The sequence below is a fragment of the Leucopleurus acutus genome (genome assembly GCF_964270905.1).
Source record: "Leucopleurus acutus genome assembly, chromosome: 4".
NCBI lineage: Eukaryota > Metazoa > Chordata > Mammalia > Artiodactyla > Delphinidae > Leucopleurus > Leucopleurus acutus.
In genome coordinates, this window is record NC_139146.1 from 140,932,693 (window position 1) to 140,947,574 (window position 14,882).

The 14,882-nt window shown below is 35.8% G+C and overlaps 1 protein-coding gene across 9 annotated transcripts in view; it reads right to left on the reverse strand.

Moving 5' to 3' along the window:
- Positions 1 to 14,882, reverse strand: part of RAP1GDS1 (Rap1 GTPase-GDP dissociation stimulator 1) — a 156,266-nt gene that overhangs the window by 26,487 nt on the left and 114,897 nt on the right. For all 9 annotated transcript variants that reach the window (XM_082838437.1, XM_082838432.1, XM_082838431.1 and 6 more), the window contains one exon: positions 8,435 to 8,560. In XM_082838437.1, the coding sequence (XP_082694563.1) occupies positions 8,435 to 8,560 (126 nt within the window). The remainder of the gene's footprint in view (positions 1 to 8,434; positions 8,561 to 14,882) is intronic.

A 14,882-nucleotide genomic window follows, 5' to 3' on the forward strand; every position in this document is an offset into this window, starting at 1 on the left:
ATCTTTGTGTTTTAAACTAAATTGGCCTACTTAAATATTTTGGGTATATTTGATACTGCTTAAGATAAATGCTGATCAACTGACCTCAGAAATACATTTGTTACACATAAATTTTTTAATTTAAATTTTATTTTCTAGTTGGATTTTATTTTAGTCTTCAGTTTCCCTAAGCTGTATATGCACATATCTACAGCAATGGCAGTTCAAGTTTTTTATTTGGAAGAAACTTTTTTATTTGGAAAGACTGTTTTCATACTTAAGACTTGTTCTTTCAGAGAATTTTAATGTGTAAAAGTTTGGCTTTTTTCTATCACTAGGATCGCTGATATTCTTTAGCATATTATTTCAGAATACACAGAATATTCAACCTGTAATGTTTTTTTAAAAGGCATACTTGCACTGTGCCATGCTGAAAGTAGGGAGTTTCCTTGGTTACGGAATGACAGAAGTAGAAATGTGTGGCGACTAGAATTGAAAGCCACAATGAAAAAGCCTTAAAAATACAAAAACCCTTGAATTATACAAATCCCAGTTTAAATGTTGGAATCACTCTCCTTTGCATACAAGGAAAACCAAGGATGATATGCTAAGGCTAGTCCAGAAACAAGTTTTCAAAAGGATCATTCAATCCACAACACAGTTATAAAACACAAGTGAAAATAGTGGAGGACAAAACAAATAAGAGAGAAAAACACTGTTATTTTGAAATATTGCAAGGAAGGGTACAGGTCATTCTCTGGCATAAAACTGACTGAAGGTCACAATGAAAATTTCCTATTTGGCCAAACCACCAAATGAGAGGAAAAATAAATTTCTTCCTAAAGAATAAGATCTAAGGCATTCAGAAGATTTAAAATGTGTCAGGATTAAAGTTTACAGATCTTTCCTCTCAACAGTTTAACTGTAATCACATATATATGTGGGAGGCTTAAATTGCCTTATTAAAAAGGATTAATGAGGCATTCTGCCAAAGCAGACAGCCCAGCACACATTGATCAATACCATTCTGCCCAAGGACATCTATCTTTATCACCACCGTTTGCATATATATGTACATATATGTACATACATGTATCATATATATGTACAGGTATATGTGTATAAATGTATATTTGAAAATCTTTTCTAAGTGGTGAAAAGAAGCCCACAAATGCCGCAGAGTGCATAAAATATACGTTACTCTTAATCAGTTATTATTACTAAGTAAATAACTGTGTAACTATCACCTAGATCAAGAAATTCATTGCCAACAACCCTAGAAGCCCCTCTGTGCTTTACTTTTTTCTATCACTTATCCCTCCCTTTCAAATCACCATGCTTTTTAAGGTAATCACATCCATACTTTTATAGTTTCACCAAATAATCATTCCTAAAAACTATAGTTAATTTTAGCTTTTTTGTAACTTCATATAAATGGAATCGTAAAATATGTATTTTTCAGTGTTGGCTTTTTCCTTTTAACATGTTTATAAGATTCATCTACACTATTGGTTATAGCTGTCTTCATTCTTTCAAAACTGTGTATTTTTCCATAATATGGATATACCATAATTTATTTATTCTACTGTTAATGGATATGAGTTGTTTCCATTTATTCATTATTATAAATAATGCTGTTATGAACATTCTTGTAATGGCTCCTGGTGCACATGTACCCATTTCTGGGTATACACCTAACAGTGGAATTGTTGGCTCACAGGGAAGGCATATCTCCAACTCAGTAGATACTGTTCTCCAAATTGTACCAATTTACACTCCCATCAGCACTTAATGAGTTTCCACTGTTCCACACCTTCATCGACACTTGGTATTATCACTTTCTGGTGAGTATACAGTGGTATTTTATTGTGGTTTTATTTTGCAGTTCCTGATTTTTAATGAGTTGAGCATATTTTCATGTGTTTATTAGCCACTTGGATTTTATCTTTTGCCTTCTTAAATCGTTTGCACATTTTCCCACTGGGTTTTCTACATTTTTCTTAATGATTTGAGGGAGTTTTTCTATATATTGTACACATCAGCCCTCTGTTGTAAATAAATTCTCATCTACTGTCATGCTTTTCACTCTTAATGGTGTCCTTTGAGGAATAAAAGTTTTTCCTTTTAAAATAACAAAATTTATAAATTTTTCCTTTATAGTTACAGCTTTTTGTGACTTAAGAAAACTTTCTGTACTCCAAGGCTGTGATGATATTCTCCTATCTCATATTTTAAGATAAACTTTCTTGTTTCAACTTTTACATTCAGGTCAATAATCTATCTGAAATGAAATTTTAAAAATAGTATTGGGACTTCCCTGGTGGTGCAGTGGTTAAGAATCCGCATGCCAATGCAGGGGACACAGGTCCAACCCCTGGTCCGGGAGGATCCCACATGCTGCTGAGCAACTAAGCCCATGCGCCACAACTACTGAGCCTGCGCTCTAGAGCCCACGAGCCACAACTGAGCCTGCGCACCTAGAGTCCATGCTCCACAACAAGAGAAGCCACCACAATGAGAAGCCCGCACAGCACGATGAAGAGTAGCCCCCACTTGTTACAACTAGAGAAAACTCATGCACAGCAACGAAGACCCAACGCAGCCAAAAATAAATAAAAATTTAAAAAAATTTAAAGAATAAAAATAGTATTAAGTGGGATTGTATGAGTGTCTCCAACAGTTTTTTTTTCCATTCCCAGCACTGTTTATTAAAAAGATTGTCCTATCAATATAGTTTTGCAGTGACACCTTTTTTTCTTAGTAAAATAAACATCTACTAATGCATCCATTTGTTTCTGGGCTATCCTGTTCCACTGGTCTTCTTGTCCATCTTTGCACCAATACCACATTGTCTTTTAAATACTACAGTTTTATCAGAATGAAGTTTTATTATAGTTATGCAATAAAATCAGTTCTGCTACCTTAGTCTCTTTCACAGTATCTTGGCTACTCTTGGTCTTTGGGATTTTGATGAGAACTGCCATAAGTCTTCAGATCAATATGGTGAGATATAAGATCATTACAAAATCAAGGTTACCAATCTATGGAAGTGATATAGCTTTGCACTTATTTAGATTTTAATTTCTCTTGATGACTTTCTACAGTTTCCTTACATATTTTTTATTTATTTTTTTTTCAAATTTCATTTGATGGTATTTCCAAGATGACATTAAAAAGTAACAATTCTAACCATTTATAGCTTAAACAGGAAAAGTTTTTTTAAAAAGAATAACACCAAAATGGGCTTCCCTGGTGGCACAGTGGTTGAGAGTCTGCCTACCAATGCAGGGGACACAGGTTCGTGCCCCGGTCCGGGAAGATCCCACATGCCATGGAGCGGATAGGCCCGTGAGCCATGGCTGCTAGGTCTGCGCGTCCGGAGCCTGTGCTCCGCAACGAGAGAGGCCACATCAGTGAGAGGCCCGCGTACCGCAAAAAAAAAGAAAAAGAATAACACTAAAACTGTATCTGTTAAAAGACTGTCATTGTCTCATACAGTCCCACCCTCTTCTTGAAATTGCAACACAACCTCTAGATTTCACAAAAAGAGAAATCCAAAATGTGGTATCTTCATAAAGAAATGGCACACAGATCTATGTGTTTTACCCAATGGCTTCAATAATTTCTTTGTCTGGGTCAGTACTGGTTTCTGCAGAATTGGAATGCTGTCTGGGATAATGACTATGGGTCATCTCTCCATTTGTAAGTTCAATCAAATGAAACACTTGCTTTTCGAACAACTAGCAAAGAAGAAATGAACAATGAAATCCAGTATTTGCTGGATATGAGGGTTGTTGACAACTAAGAATAAATAGAATAAATAATTAAAGTGAAGTAGGCTTATATAACAGAATGTTATGCATAACTCTTAAAACATATTGTTGAGCAACAAAAGTTAAGAATACAAGGAAACATATAAAAATGTCACTTGTGTAAATTATAAACAGATACATTCATGAAACTATATCAATACAATTTCACATAAGCATACACAAACACATCTATTACATGCATTAAAGTCGAATCCTCTGGTAAATGGTGTGCCTGAAGAAGACAGTGGTGGGGAAGGGCTAAGGAAGAAGGCTACAAGGAGAGAGACCTTGTTTAGATTACACATCTTTTATTAGTCCATTCTTAAGTATTCCTTTTTTTTTTTTCGCCATGCCGCACTGCTTGCAGGATCTTAGTTCCGTGACTAAGGGTCAAACCCAGGTCCCTGGCAGTGGAAGCGAGGAGTTCTAACCACTGGACCACCAGGGAATTCCCTTAAATATTTCATTTTTTATACTATAGTAAACAGTGTATTTTTAAAAATATATTTTCTCTTTTTGCTGGTATGTAAAAATACAATGCTTTGGTTTTTAGATGTTTTTCTTTGTCTTGCCTGGCAACCCAACCAAATTCTAATTTTAAAAATTAATCTATATATATATATATTTTTTTTTTTGCGGTACGTGGCCTCTCACTGTTGCGGCCTCTCCCGTTGCGGAGCACAGGCTCCGGACGCGCAGGCTCAGCGGCCATGGCTCATGGGCCCAGCCGCTCCGCGGCATGTGGGATCTTCCCGGACTGGGGCACGAACCCGTGTCCCCTGCATCGGCAGGTGGACTCTCAACTACTGCACCACCAGTATATTTTTGATATACATAGTCATATCTATGAATAATGATAGTTTTATTTCTTTCTTTCCTATATCTTTTCTTTCTTTTTTACTCTACAGCACTGGATAGTTCCTACAATACAATAAGAAATAAAATTGGGGATGACCTTTCCTATTCCCAATCTTAAAAGGAAACGCTTTTTGTTATACCACTCAGTATGATGCTTTCTATAGGCTTCTGGTTATATATTCTTTTCATTCTCTTCTAGTGATGGTTTGCAAAGAGTTTTTAAAAATCATGGAAGGATGGTTAATCTTCTAAAATGCTTTTTCTGAATGACAAGATCATATGATTTTTTCCCCTTTATTAAGTTTTAATGTGATGAATTATATTGATTGCATTTGCAATACTACACTACTTTATATTTCTAGAATAAATCCAATTTGGTATGATGATTAATTTTTAAATATATTATTGGATTTTGTTTGCTAAGGTTTATGGGAATTTTGGATCTATGCTCATGGTGAGACTGGCCTTTAATTTTTATTCTTGTATTGTCTTTGTTGGTATTTTATTAGCTTCACAAAATATATTGGTGAGTATATCTGCTTTTCCTAGTCTGGAAAAAAATTAAGATAAGATTACTCAGCTTTTCTATTCTATATCACCCATACTTGAAAATGTACTGGCATCAAATTTTCATAACATTCTCCGAATATCTTTAAGATCTGTAGTGAGATCTCTGTTTTCTTGATTTTGGTTATTTGTGCTTTCTCTCTTTTTTTTTCCTGATTAATCCTACTAGGGATTTACCAGTTTTATGATGTCTTTTCAGACTCAACATAGGCAAGTATATGCTTATATTGCATTACATATATTCTATTTTATTAATTTCAGTTCCTGTATTTCCTTCCTTCTATTGTAATTTCTTTGGGTTTCATTTATGTTTTCCCTCTCTCAATTCCTGAGATTAATACTGAGCTCACTGATGTTAGCTTTTTCCTTTTCTATTATATTCATTTAAAGTGAAAAAAAAAATCCCTCTAAGTATGGCTTTACCTGCAACACACAAGATTTGAGATAGTGTTCTCATTTTCATTATTAGAAAAATGTTCTAATTTTCTTCATGATTCTTCTTTGACCTCCAAGGTATCTGAAGTGTATTTCTTAATATCTAAACAAATGGGGATTTCCTAGTTATCTTTTTATTATTAGTTACTATTGTAATTCACTTAGATCAGAGAACATACTCTACGACTGCAATCCTTTGATATTTTTCCCATCAGTGTACATGTTTTAAATGTTTCATATGTACTTGAAAAGAAAGGGCTCTGAAGCAGGGTGCAGTGTTCCAAAATATGTCCATTAAATCAATTTTCTTAATCATGTTGCCCACATTTTCTATATTCCTATTTTTTAATGTTTGTTCTATAATGATTTTTGTGGATATTTAGGGTACCTCATAGTTCTGAATATTTTTGCTTCATATCTTTTGACATAATGTACATTTTTATAGCTTCCAGGAATTGGACGTTTTATCATGATAAAGTCACCTTCTTTATCTCTACCAAGTCTTTTAATATTAGAGTCTCTTTTATCTGATATTAATATGACTACCTCAGCCTTTTTTAGGTTTGAATGGTATATTTTTTCCAATCTTTTTAATCTCAACCTTTTAAATCTCCTCATACTTAAGAAGCGTTGCTTGTTTAAAAAAAACCTGGTTTTTTAAAAATCAGTTAACGATTAGTCTTTTAACTAAAGCATTCAGGCCACATACATTTAATGTAATTAATGAAATACTGTGTCATAAATCTAGCATATTTTTTCTGCCCTATTTTTACCCCCTGTTCCATGTTCCCTTTTCTCTCTGCTCTTCTGTTAATTAGGATTGATGGGGTATTAAAACAAAAAAAATCTTTCCATAAATCCTTCCATTAGTTTGGTAGTTACACACTGGTTTTAAAAATTATTTTAGTTCACCTTAAAATTTGAAATCATTTATTCACCAGAATCTAATAGTACTTTCCTCCATGTAGTACAAGGGTCTTGGGACTCTTTAACTACTTTTACCTCCCTCCAGATTTACACACTCATTCTGTGGTGTATTTTAGATTATACACATATACATTTTAAACTTCACAGTGAATTATTTTTATTATTTCATATATTCAATGTTCATGAGTTTACACACATTTACTGGGTTATTTTGCTTCCTTCTCCTCCCTTGTACCTATAACCTTCCTTCTGGAGTCAGTTTCCTTTTGTTTTTGGAATCATTTTCCTTTTTTCTAACAAACATCCTTTATAATTTCCTTTAGTAAGGGTATACTGGTGGTGAACTTTCGCAGTTTCTAACCTGAAAATATCTTCATTTTGCTTTCAGTTTTGATGGGTATTTTCACTGGGTTTAGAATTTTAGATTGAATTTATTTTCTTTCGGCACACAGAAGATGTTTGTCATCTGGCTTTCACTGCTACTGTCGAGAAGTTAGCTGTCAAACTTTTGCCTCTTTTAAGGTAATCTATATTTTTCCTGGCTACTTTTAAAACTTTTGTCTTTTTTTTTTTTTTGCAATTTCAATATGATGTATCATGTTTTAAATTCATTGGGCTTCTTGAATCTTTGATATCTTTCATAATTTCTGGTAAGGGTTCTGACAAAATTTCTTCAAACTTCTGCCCTCCCATCTGCCCTCCTTCTGGGACTCCAAAAAATGTATATGAGACCCTGTCACTTTATACTCTGTACCTCTTATTCTCTCTTATGTCTATTGGGTCTTTTATTTCTCTATATTTCATTCTGGATTTTCTTCCAATCTATCTTCCAGTTCACTGGTTCTCTAATTCAGCTATATTTAATCTGCTGTTAAACTCATCTATTAGGTTCTTAATTTTTTTTTTTTTTTTTTTTTGCGGTACACGGGCCTCTCACTGTTGTGGCCTCTCCCGTTGCGGAGCACAGGCTCCAGACGCGCAGGCTCAGCGGCCATGGCTCATGGGCCTAGCCGCTCCACAGCATGTGGGATCTTCCTGGACCGGGGCACGAACCTATGTCCCCAGGTGGACTCTCAACCACTGCAGCACCAGGGAAGCCCTATTAGTTTCTTAATTTTGGCTGTATTTTTCAATTCAGGAATTTCCAATTGCTTCTTTTTCAAATCTGCTATTCATTCCACTTTTTATAGTTTCTAGTTTCCTTCTAAAAATTTTAAGCTTGTTTTTAACTCTCTGAACATAATAAGCATACCTGTTTTGAGTCAATGTCTAATAATTCCAGTATCTGGAGATTTGCTGCTGTTTCCTGTTCTTTGTGCTGATTCTTGCTTACAATGTCTTGTCTCCTCATGTGTCTGGTCCTCTTTGATTGTGTGCTAGACACTGTATTTGAAAAATTATTTATATGGGATGGTTTGCTTACTCTGGTTCCCTCTTATTCCTAGAGTGTATCCCTTAAGATTTTTTGCTCAAAGACAGGAACAGTTTACCAGTGTTCACACTGTTGGTAGGCCTGGTACTCCAACTTTTATGACCTTTTTGCCCTGCAAGGGTACATAAGTGGAGTTCAGCCTATTGGCTGCCTTTTCCAGACTGGCATAAGAATGTGTAAGCTACAGAACCATCTTTGCCAAGATTATAAAATCAAAGAAACTTGGAAAGTAGCTTTGGCCAATGTAGATATAGTTAGGCAGTAGATAATGCAGCTGAAGTTAGAGATACCCAAAATAAAACTTATCACATCATTAATAAAAAAAAAAGAATTTTGAGTTAAATAGCTGGCAATTAAATAATATTAGAAAAAAATGGAAAAAGCCTTCATGATCAAAAATCAAGAGATGCATTTGTTTTCTCACCGTTTTCTGCCAATGGAGCAAGAACCTCAAACACCATTTCCCTCTTATCATGGTCTATTTGTTTCTTGAAGAGTTTTACCAGCTCTTCAGCAATGTTTGTACTGGCAAACTGTTCTTTACTTGACTCTGCAAAAAACAAGAGGAAAATTTAGAGTAAGCAAACAAAATTAAGCCCAGAAATTGTTTTCTATTACCTTCAATATTTGGTCATTTTTTACCATTACTGATAAGTACAAACACTCTTCAAATACAGGAACAATCAAAACCATTTTTTTTAAATGCCCCTGAAGAGGAAAAACATCTAAGTCTTTAAAGAAAATGTTCTGGCCCAATTTTATTCAAGGCTATAAAATAAATGTTCACTAGCATAACATATAGGTAAATCGTAGCAACAGTAAAATTACTGTTATAAATTCACAGTTTCAAGGCTTTTAGTCAAAGAAGAAAAATTACTCATAACAGACTGCATTTTACATGGCTGAATTAAAGGTGACTTGTCTTTACACCAATACAGTGGTATACTTTTGCATTCTTCTTGACATGCCTTTCTAATTTATTTATCTTTAAAATTTATTTTTGGCTGCACTGGGTCTTCCCTGCTGCGTGCGGCTTTCTCTAGTTGTGGTGAGCAGGTGCTACTCTTCGTTACGGTGCGTGGGCTTCTCATTGCAGTGTCTTCTCTTGTTGCAGAGCAGGGGCTCTAGGCGTGCAGGCTTCAGTAGTTGTGGCACGTGGGCTCAACAGTTGTGGCTTGTGGGCTTCAGAGCGCAGGCTCAGTAGTTGTGGCGCACGGGCTTAGTTGCTCCGCAGCATGTGGGATCTTCCCGGACCAGGGCTTGAACCCGTGCCCCATGCATTGGCAGTTGGATTCTTAACCACTGCGCCACCAGGGAAGGCCCTAACAAGTTTTTCTATCAAAGGCCAATTCCTCATTCCCTCTTCCTCTTCACCATCTGCAGCCTCTCACTCTAGAGCCTCATCCTCACTGTTTAAATGTGCTTTAATATTTCTCACAGAAAAATAGCAATATTAAAAACAAACACCTTCCCTTTACACCACTTTTATTCACTACCATCCAATCTGTTCCCTTTCACAAACAAATTTCTTGACAGCACTGTCTACATACACTGTCTTTACTTTCTCAACTCACATGCATTCCTAAACCCAGCTCAGACTAGTTTGGCCCACCTCTCCATTCTGCGGTCTCCCTTGCTGGCTCCTCCTCCTGCACCAGACCTCTATACATTCTGTTGTGGTTCCTTGGGACTTGATCCTTTGCCTTCTCACCTTTTTGAGCCTTACTCTCACCCTAGGCAATCTAACTTCTTCCATAGCATAAAATAGCACCTATATGTTGATGCTTACATAATCATATCTCTAGCCCTCTTCTGGACTCCAGGCTATTTATTTAACTGGCCATTTGACGTCTCCATTTGAATCTCTCTCTAGCATCCAAACTCCATGTCTAAAGTGGACTTCTGATACTCCCCTGAAATCTTTTCTTCCTCCAGACTTCCATCATTTAGTGAAGGAACATGCCACCTAGCCATCTGCCATGCAGGCAGAAACCTGGGGGCCACTGCTCACTTGTTCTCACTCAACTGTACAGCCAAAGAATAACCAAGGTCTATCAGTCTACCTCCAAAATACAACCAGAATCCATTCCATTTCTCTCCAAGTCTCTTCTCAGTTTCTTTTGCTGCATCAGATATCCTATCAATTTATCTAGAAGTTTCTTTCAGAGAATTCTGACCAAATCCAACCTCGATTGGTTGCTCTCCATGTTTGTGGGGGCATAGCTGACATCCTGGAATTTCTTTTTCATCACCTTGATGGATGCTTTCTTCTCCCTCCTGTATCAGATACTCTATTATCTATATCCTTTCACCTTCACATTTTTAGTTTTGGTGGAGGCATCCTCCAGCAGCTTCCTGAGAAAGCTTCTACGTACTGTGTATAGGAGATAAATATTTTGAAATTTTGACTGCCTGAAAATGCTCTTTCCCACCTAGAGTCTATGCCTGTCATTTAAATTAGTTCCTTACCCTGTTCAATTACTTTCTCATACTAGCAATTATCATAATTTAAAATTATATGCTTATTTGTAAATTCATTTAAAAAATAAATTTCCATCTCACCCACTAAACTATAAGTTCTTTGAGGGCACGGACAGTGTATAGTATTTTAACTACCATAAATACAGTGTACAGTATAGTGCCCAGTAGAGAGCAGGTGTTCAAAAGAAATTTATTGATTGCACGAACGTGTGACTGAAAGAACAAGTAAATGAATGTAAGAGCGATATTCTGCTCTCTAGTCTCTGGTAAATCTCTGCCCATGTCAAATAAAAAATATTACAAATTCAACTTTAAAAGAAAATGGAGAAACATAAAATTTTATATGGCTTAATACAGTTTTGATTCACTCTACTGTTACACTGCTTTTGGCACATGTACCACATCTATGCCAAAATGATGAGAATCCACTCCAAGACTTGTAAGGATTCCTTAGTGCCACAAAAAAAGGAGTGTGGGTGAAGTGTCTTTTCTGATAGGCTACCTAAACCCTCAGAAATCATAGTTTACAAACATCAGCCCACCTTACCCTAAAAGGAGGTTAGTTTGATTTAAATAGGAATGATTTAACTCCTTAACGCTGGTGGTTACTCCTCTGTTTCAGACAATTCTTCAAATAAAATGAAACATAAAATCACAGGTGAAATAGACATCATTTATCTAGTTATGTGCTATTATTCTTTTCAAAAAATAATAGTTCTAGCACTCTTTTTTCCAATCCATATTTTATTCTTCTACTTATTAAACTGAAACCAAATCACTGCTGCTAAGTAATTCACGTCATTCGCCAGCACAAGGAAACAAGGCACTATGATTAACATAGGAATTAACGAAAAAAAACCTGTACTTATCCTGCAGGTGGATACAGAGAAAAGATAGTGTGAATTATGACTTGGACATTATATTTGGATTAAATGCCATGGATCCTTAACAGACCTTTAGCAAGAAGGCTTATTTCCTAAGGGTTTTCTTTTTTTTTAATCAAAATTATATACGAGTTTAAAGAGTTAGTCCTAATACTTACACTACTGGCAGAATCGAGTCCCCCTTGCCCATTTCTTCTTCAAAAATAAGCACATAAAGCTCTTTTAGCTAATTCACTGGTATTTACCTCCAAATCTTTAAATGACGTATTTATATTAAGTTTTGATTGACTTCCCACTATGAAAGATGAAGCACTAGCTTTCTTTTCTTCTTGTCTCCACAATACCCTCCATCTTCTCAATGTAATTATACTGTAATTTTGGTTATTTCAATAATTAGTGTTTCAATGATACACTATTTCATTTGCCCTGGAATTACTTTTATTTCCCAGGAAATTTTTTTTTCTCATTTACTTAGTTTTCAATGTACTTACATTAGTTCAACTCCACACTCTGTCAGTTGTCTAGTTTTCTCTTAATAAGCTCGTTCACTTTAGGTGCTCAATCAATTTCATCTCGTAAAGAATTTCCCCAATCTGGACTGGTTACTCTTTGAAAATAGGCCATTTGGGGCTCTCATGTCACTATAATACTAGGAACTCCTATTTTCCTGTTGTATCTCTTGTTTCCTGATTCCTATGTAGTCTTATTATTTATATCCCTTGTTTTGGTGGGACACATCTTCCAGTGGCTTCCAGGAAAGATGTAGGACACCAATTTTGAGACATTCATGTTTGACAATGTCCTTATTGTAACCTCAGACTTGACTGATGGTTTGCATATAGAATTCTATATTGGAAATAATTTTTCCTCAAATTTTTGAAGACAATATTCCATTTTCTTCTGGTTATCAGTGTTGTTTTGATACATCTGACGTCTACTGATTCACCATCTTTTTTATGTAACTTTTTCCCCTCTCTCTGGAAGTCTGTAAAAGATTCTCTTTGTCCCCATTATTCTAAAACTTCACATTGATGTGCCATGGTCTGGGGTCCTAATTGTCATCTGCTAGGCTAGGCATTTGACAGATTCTTCCAATCTGGAGAAATATATACTTTAGTTTTGTGGTACTTGAGTTATTTGGCCATTTCCTCCTATTTACCTCTTTCTAGAACTCTTCGTTTGATCCTCTATCTATATTTTCACTTCTACTTTCCATATCCTTGTTTTTTGCTTTATATCTATAAATATTTCTCCATACATTTTATTGGCTTTCATTTTAGCTATTGTTTTTAATGTTCTAGCTTTTTCATTTGTTCCTTTTCTTTAAAAATAGCATCCTGTTAGTTTCATGATTACAGCATTTTTCTCATTTCTCTGAGCACGTCTGAGTATCCCCCACCCCCATCCTGCATAGTTTCTATTTCCTCCGAGTTACCTTTTTTTGTTTATTTATCTTCCATTTACAGGCTGTCGTCACCTCTCTGCTTGTCTGCCACTGATTAACTGGGATCTAAAAACTGATTAGGATCTATGAGTAGGAGTGGCCTTATTTTATTTATTTAATTTATATATTACACAGCAGGTTCTTATTAGTTACCTATTTTTTTTTTTTTTTTGGCAGTACGTGGGCCTCTCACTGTTGTGGCCTCTCTCACTGCGGAGCACAGGCTCTGGACGCGTAGGCTCAGAGGCCATGGCTCATGGGCCTAGCCGCTCCGCGGCGTGTGGGATCCTCCCGGACCGGGGCACGAACCCGTGTCCCCTGCATTGGCAGGTGGACTCTCAACCACTGCGCCACCAGGGAAGCCCTAGTTACCTATTTTATACATATTAGTGTATATATGTCAATGCCAATCTATGAGCGGCCTTGTTGACTGAAGATTCCCTGTAGGTCAGATGGCTCTTTTGTAGAGAAACTCCAACATAAGCATCTTTAAGTCCATGTTCTAAAGGACAAATGGGACCATTAAGCATACCTACCTTCACTTAACTGTGTTCAGAATGGTACTCTGGTACCTCTTACTTCATTTAGTCTGATGTCCCCAGTGTACAAACCCTCTATTTTTAGTCTCTCCAGAGAGTAAACACAGTCTTCTGCTTAGATGGGAAGGGCTAGTTACCACAGTGTGGGAAGGGAAAGAAGGTTTAGAAATCTTGATGCCACCAAATCCTAAACTTTTTGAAGATTCCAAAGAGCAAACTGGTTAGTTCTTGGTTTTCCAATTCAGGATTTAGATTTCAAAGTTTTGCTAAGTGAGTTACTGCTTGCTTTTCTTTCCGGGCTCTAAAAAGTTTCTGTGTTAACCTCTTTACTTGGTCCCCCCACCAACCCCGCTTTCTTTTCCTTGATGGTTTTGCATTTAAAAAAGAATCTATTGTAGTTTTAGTTGGTTTCCAGAAGAGAGTGAAAGTAAGTGCAGATTTTCATTCTAACATCTCTAACCCCCCAAATACTAATATTTTAAGCAGACAATTTTATTTATAAAAGATTGTGGAGCCAAATAAAAAGGGGAAAAAATCCCATTCTGCTTAATCTATAATGTTAAATAAATCTGCAAACTTTAAAATTGGATTAATGCTGTAATTGTGAATACAGAAAAATTATGTGTGCACATAAACTAGGACTGAAAGAGAATAAAAAGAGCTGCACATTCCTTTTCAGCCCCCAATTATGAAATAGTTTGCAATTGTTTAATTATTTTATATTTTGTCTTTATATTATATCTTTAGTGAGCAAAACCACACAAATTTCTGCTATTTAACATTTTTATTAAGAAATTTTGACAAAAAGTAACTCTAGCATTTAATGATATGCCATACTCAGAAGTGTGTGATATAAATGTGATATGATCTTGATCTTTACCTGTGTCCATAAAATAATACTAGGTGATTCGCTAACTCACGGGCAATAAAGCCCACACTGAAAAGAGAAAACATGTATCCTGGGCATACATGTTTTATTTCAGTGTTGATGTATAACTTAGCTATTACATGGGCATAACAGACTCATGATACATACTCTAGAAGTCTTAGTAAATGAAGAAGTATTTCTCTTTTATACTTTCTTTCTCCATATGGGGTAAGGGCAGTAACAGCTGGGACCAGAGTATGGAATTGGGCCAAACTAAATTGGGTGCATATCCATCTTTTAATACAGACCCAGGTCTCCCTGTATGCAGAATCGAGGTGGTCTATACAATTTCCCAAACAAATCCTGACACCTTAACACAGGTAACTCATATTAACTGGTATCTGCCTCTGTTACAAAGGTTATGACATTATCAGGGATTATAACATACTTTGTCTTAATTCTACCAAGTATACTAAACACAAACTCCTACATTCCATTTTAATAATGGAAACTAACTTGTAAAACGGTAAATGAACGTTGTTTCATTCTTGGCCTTACTTGAATCATGGAAATAATGAGACAGTATGAAAAAGAAAAAAGCAGAAGAGAAGACAAGAAACATTCACAAATGCCAGGAGATGACCCACTGAATAAAA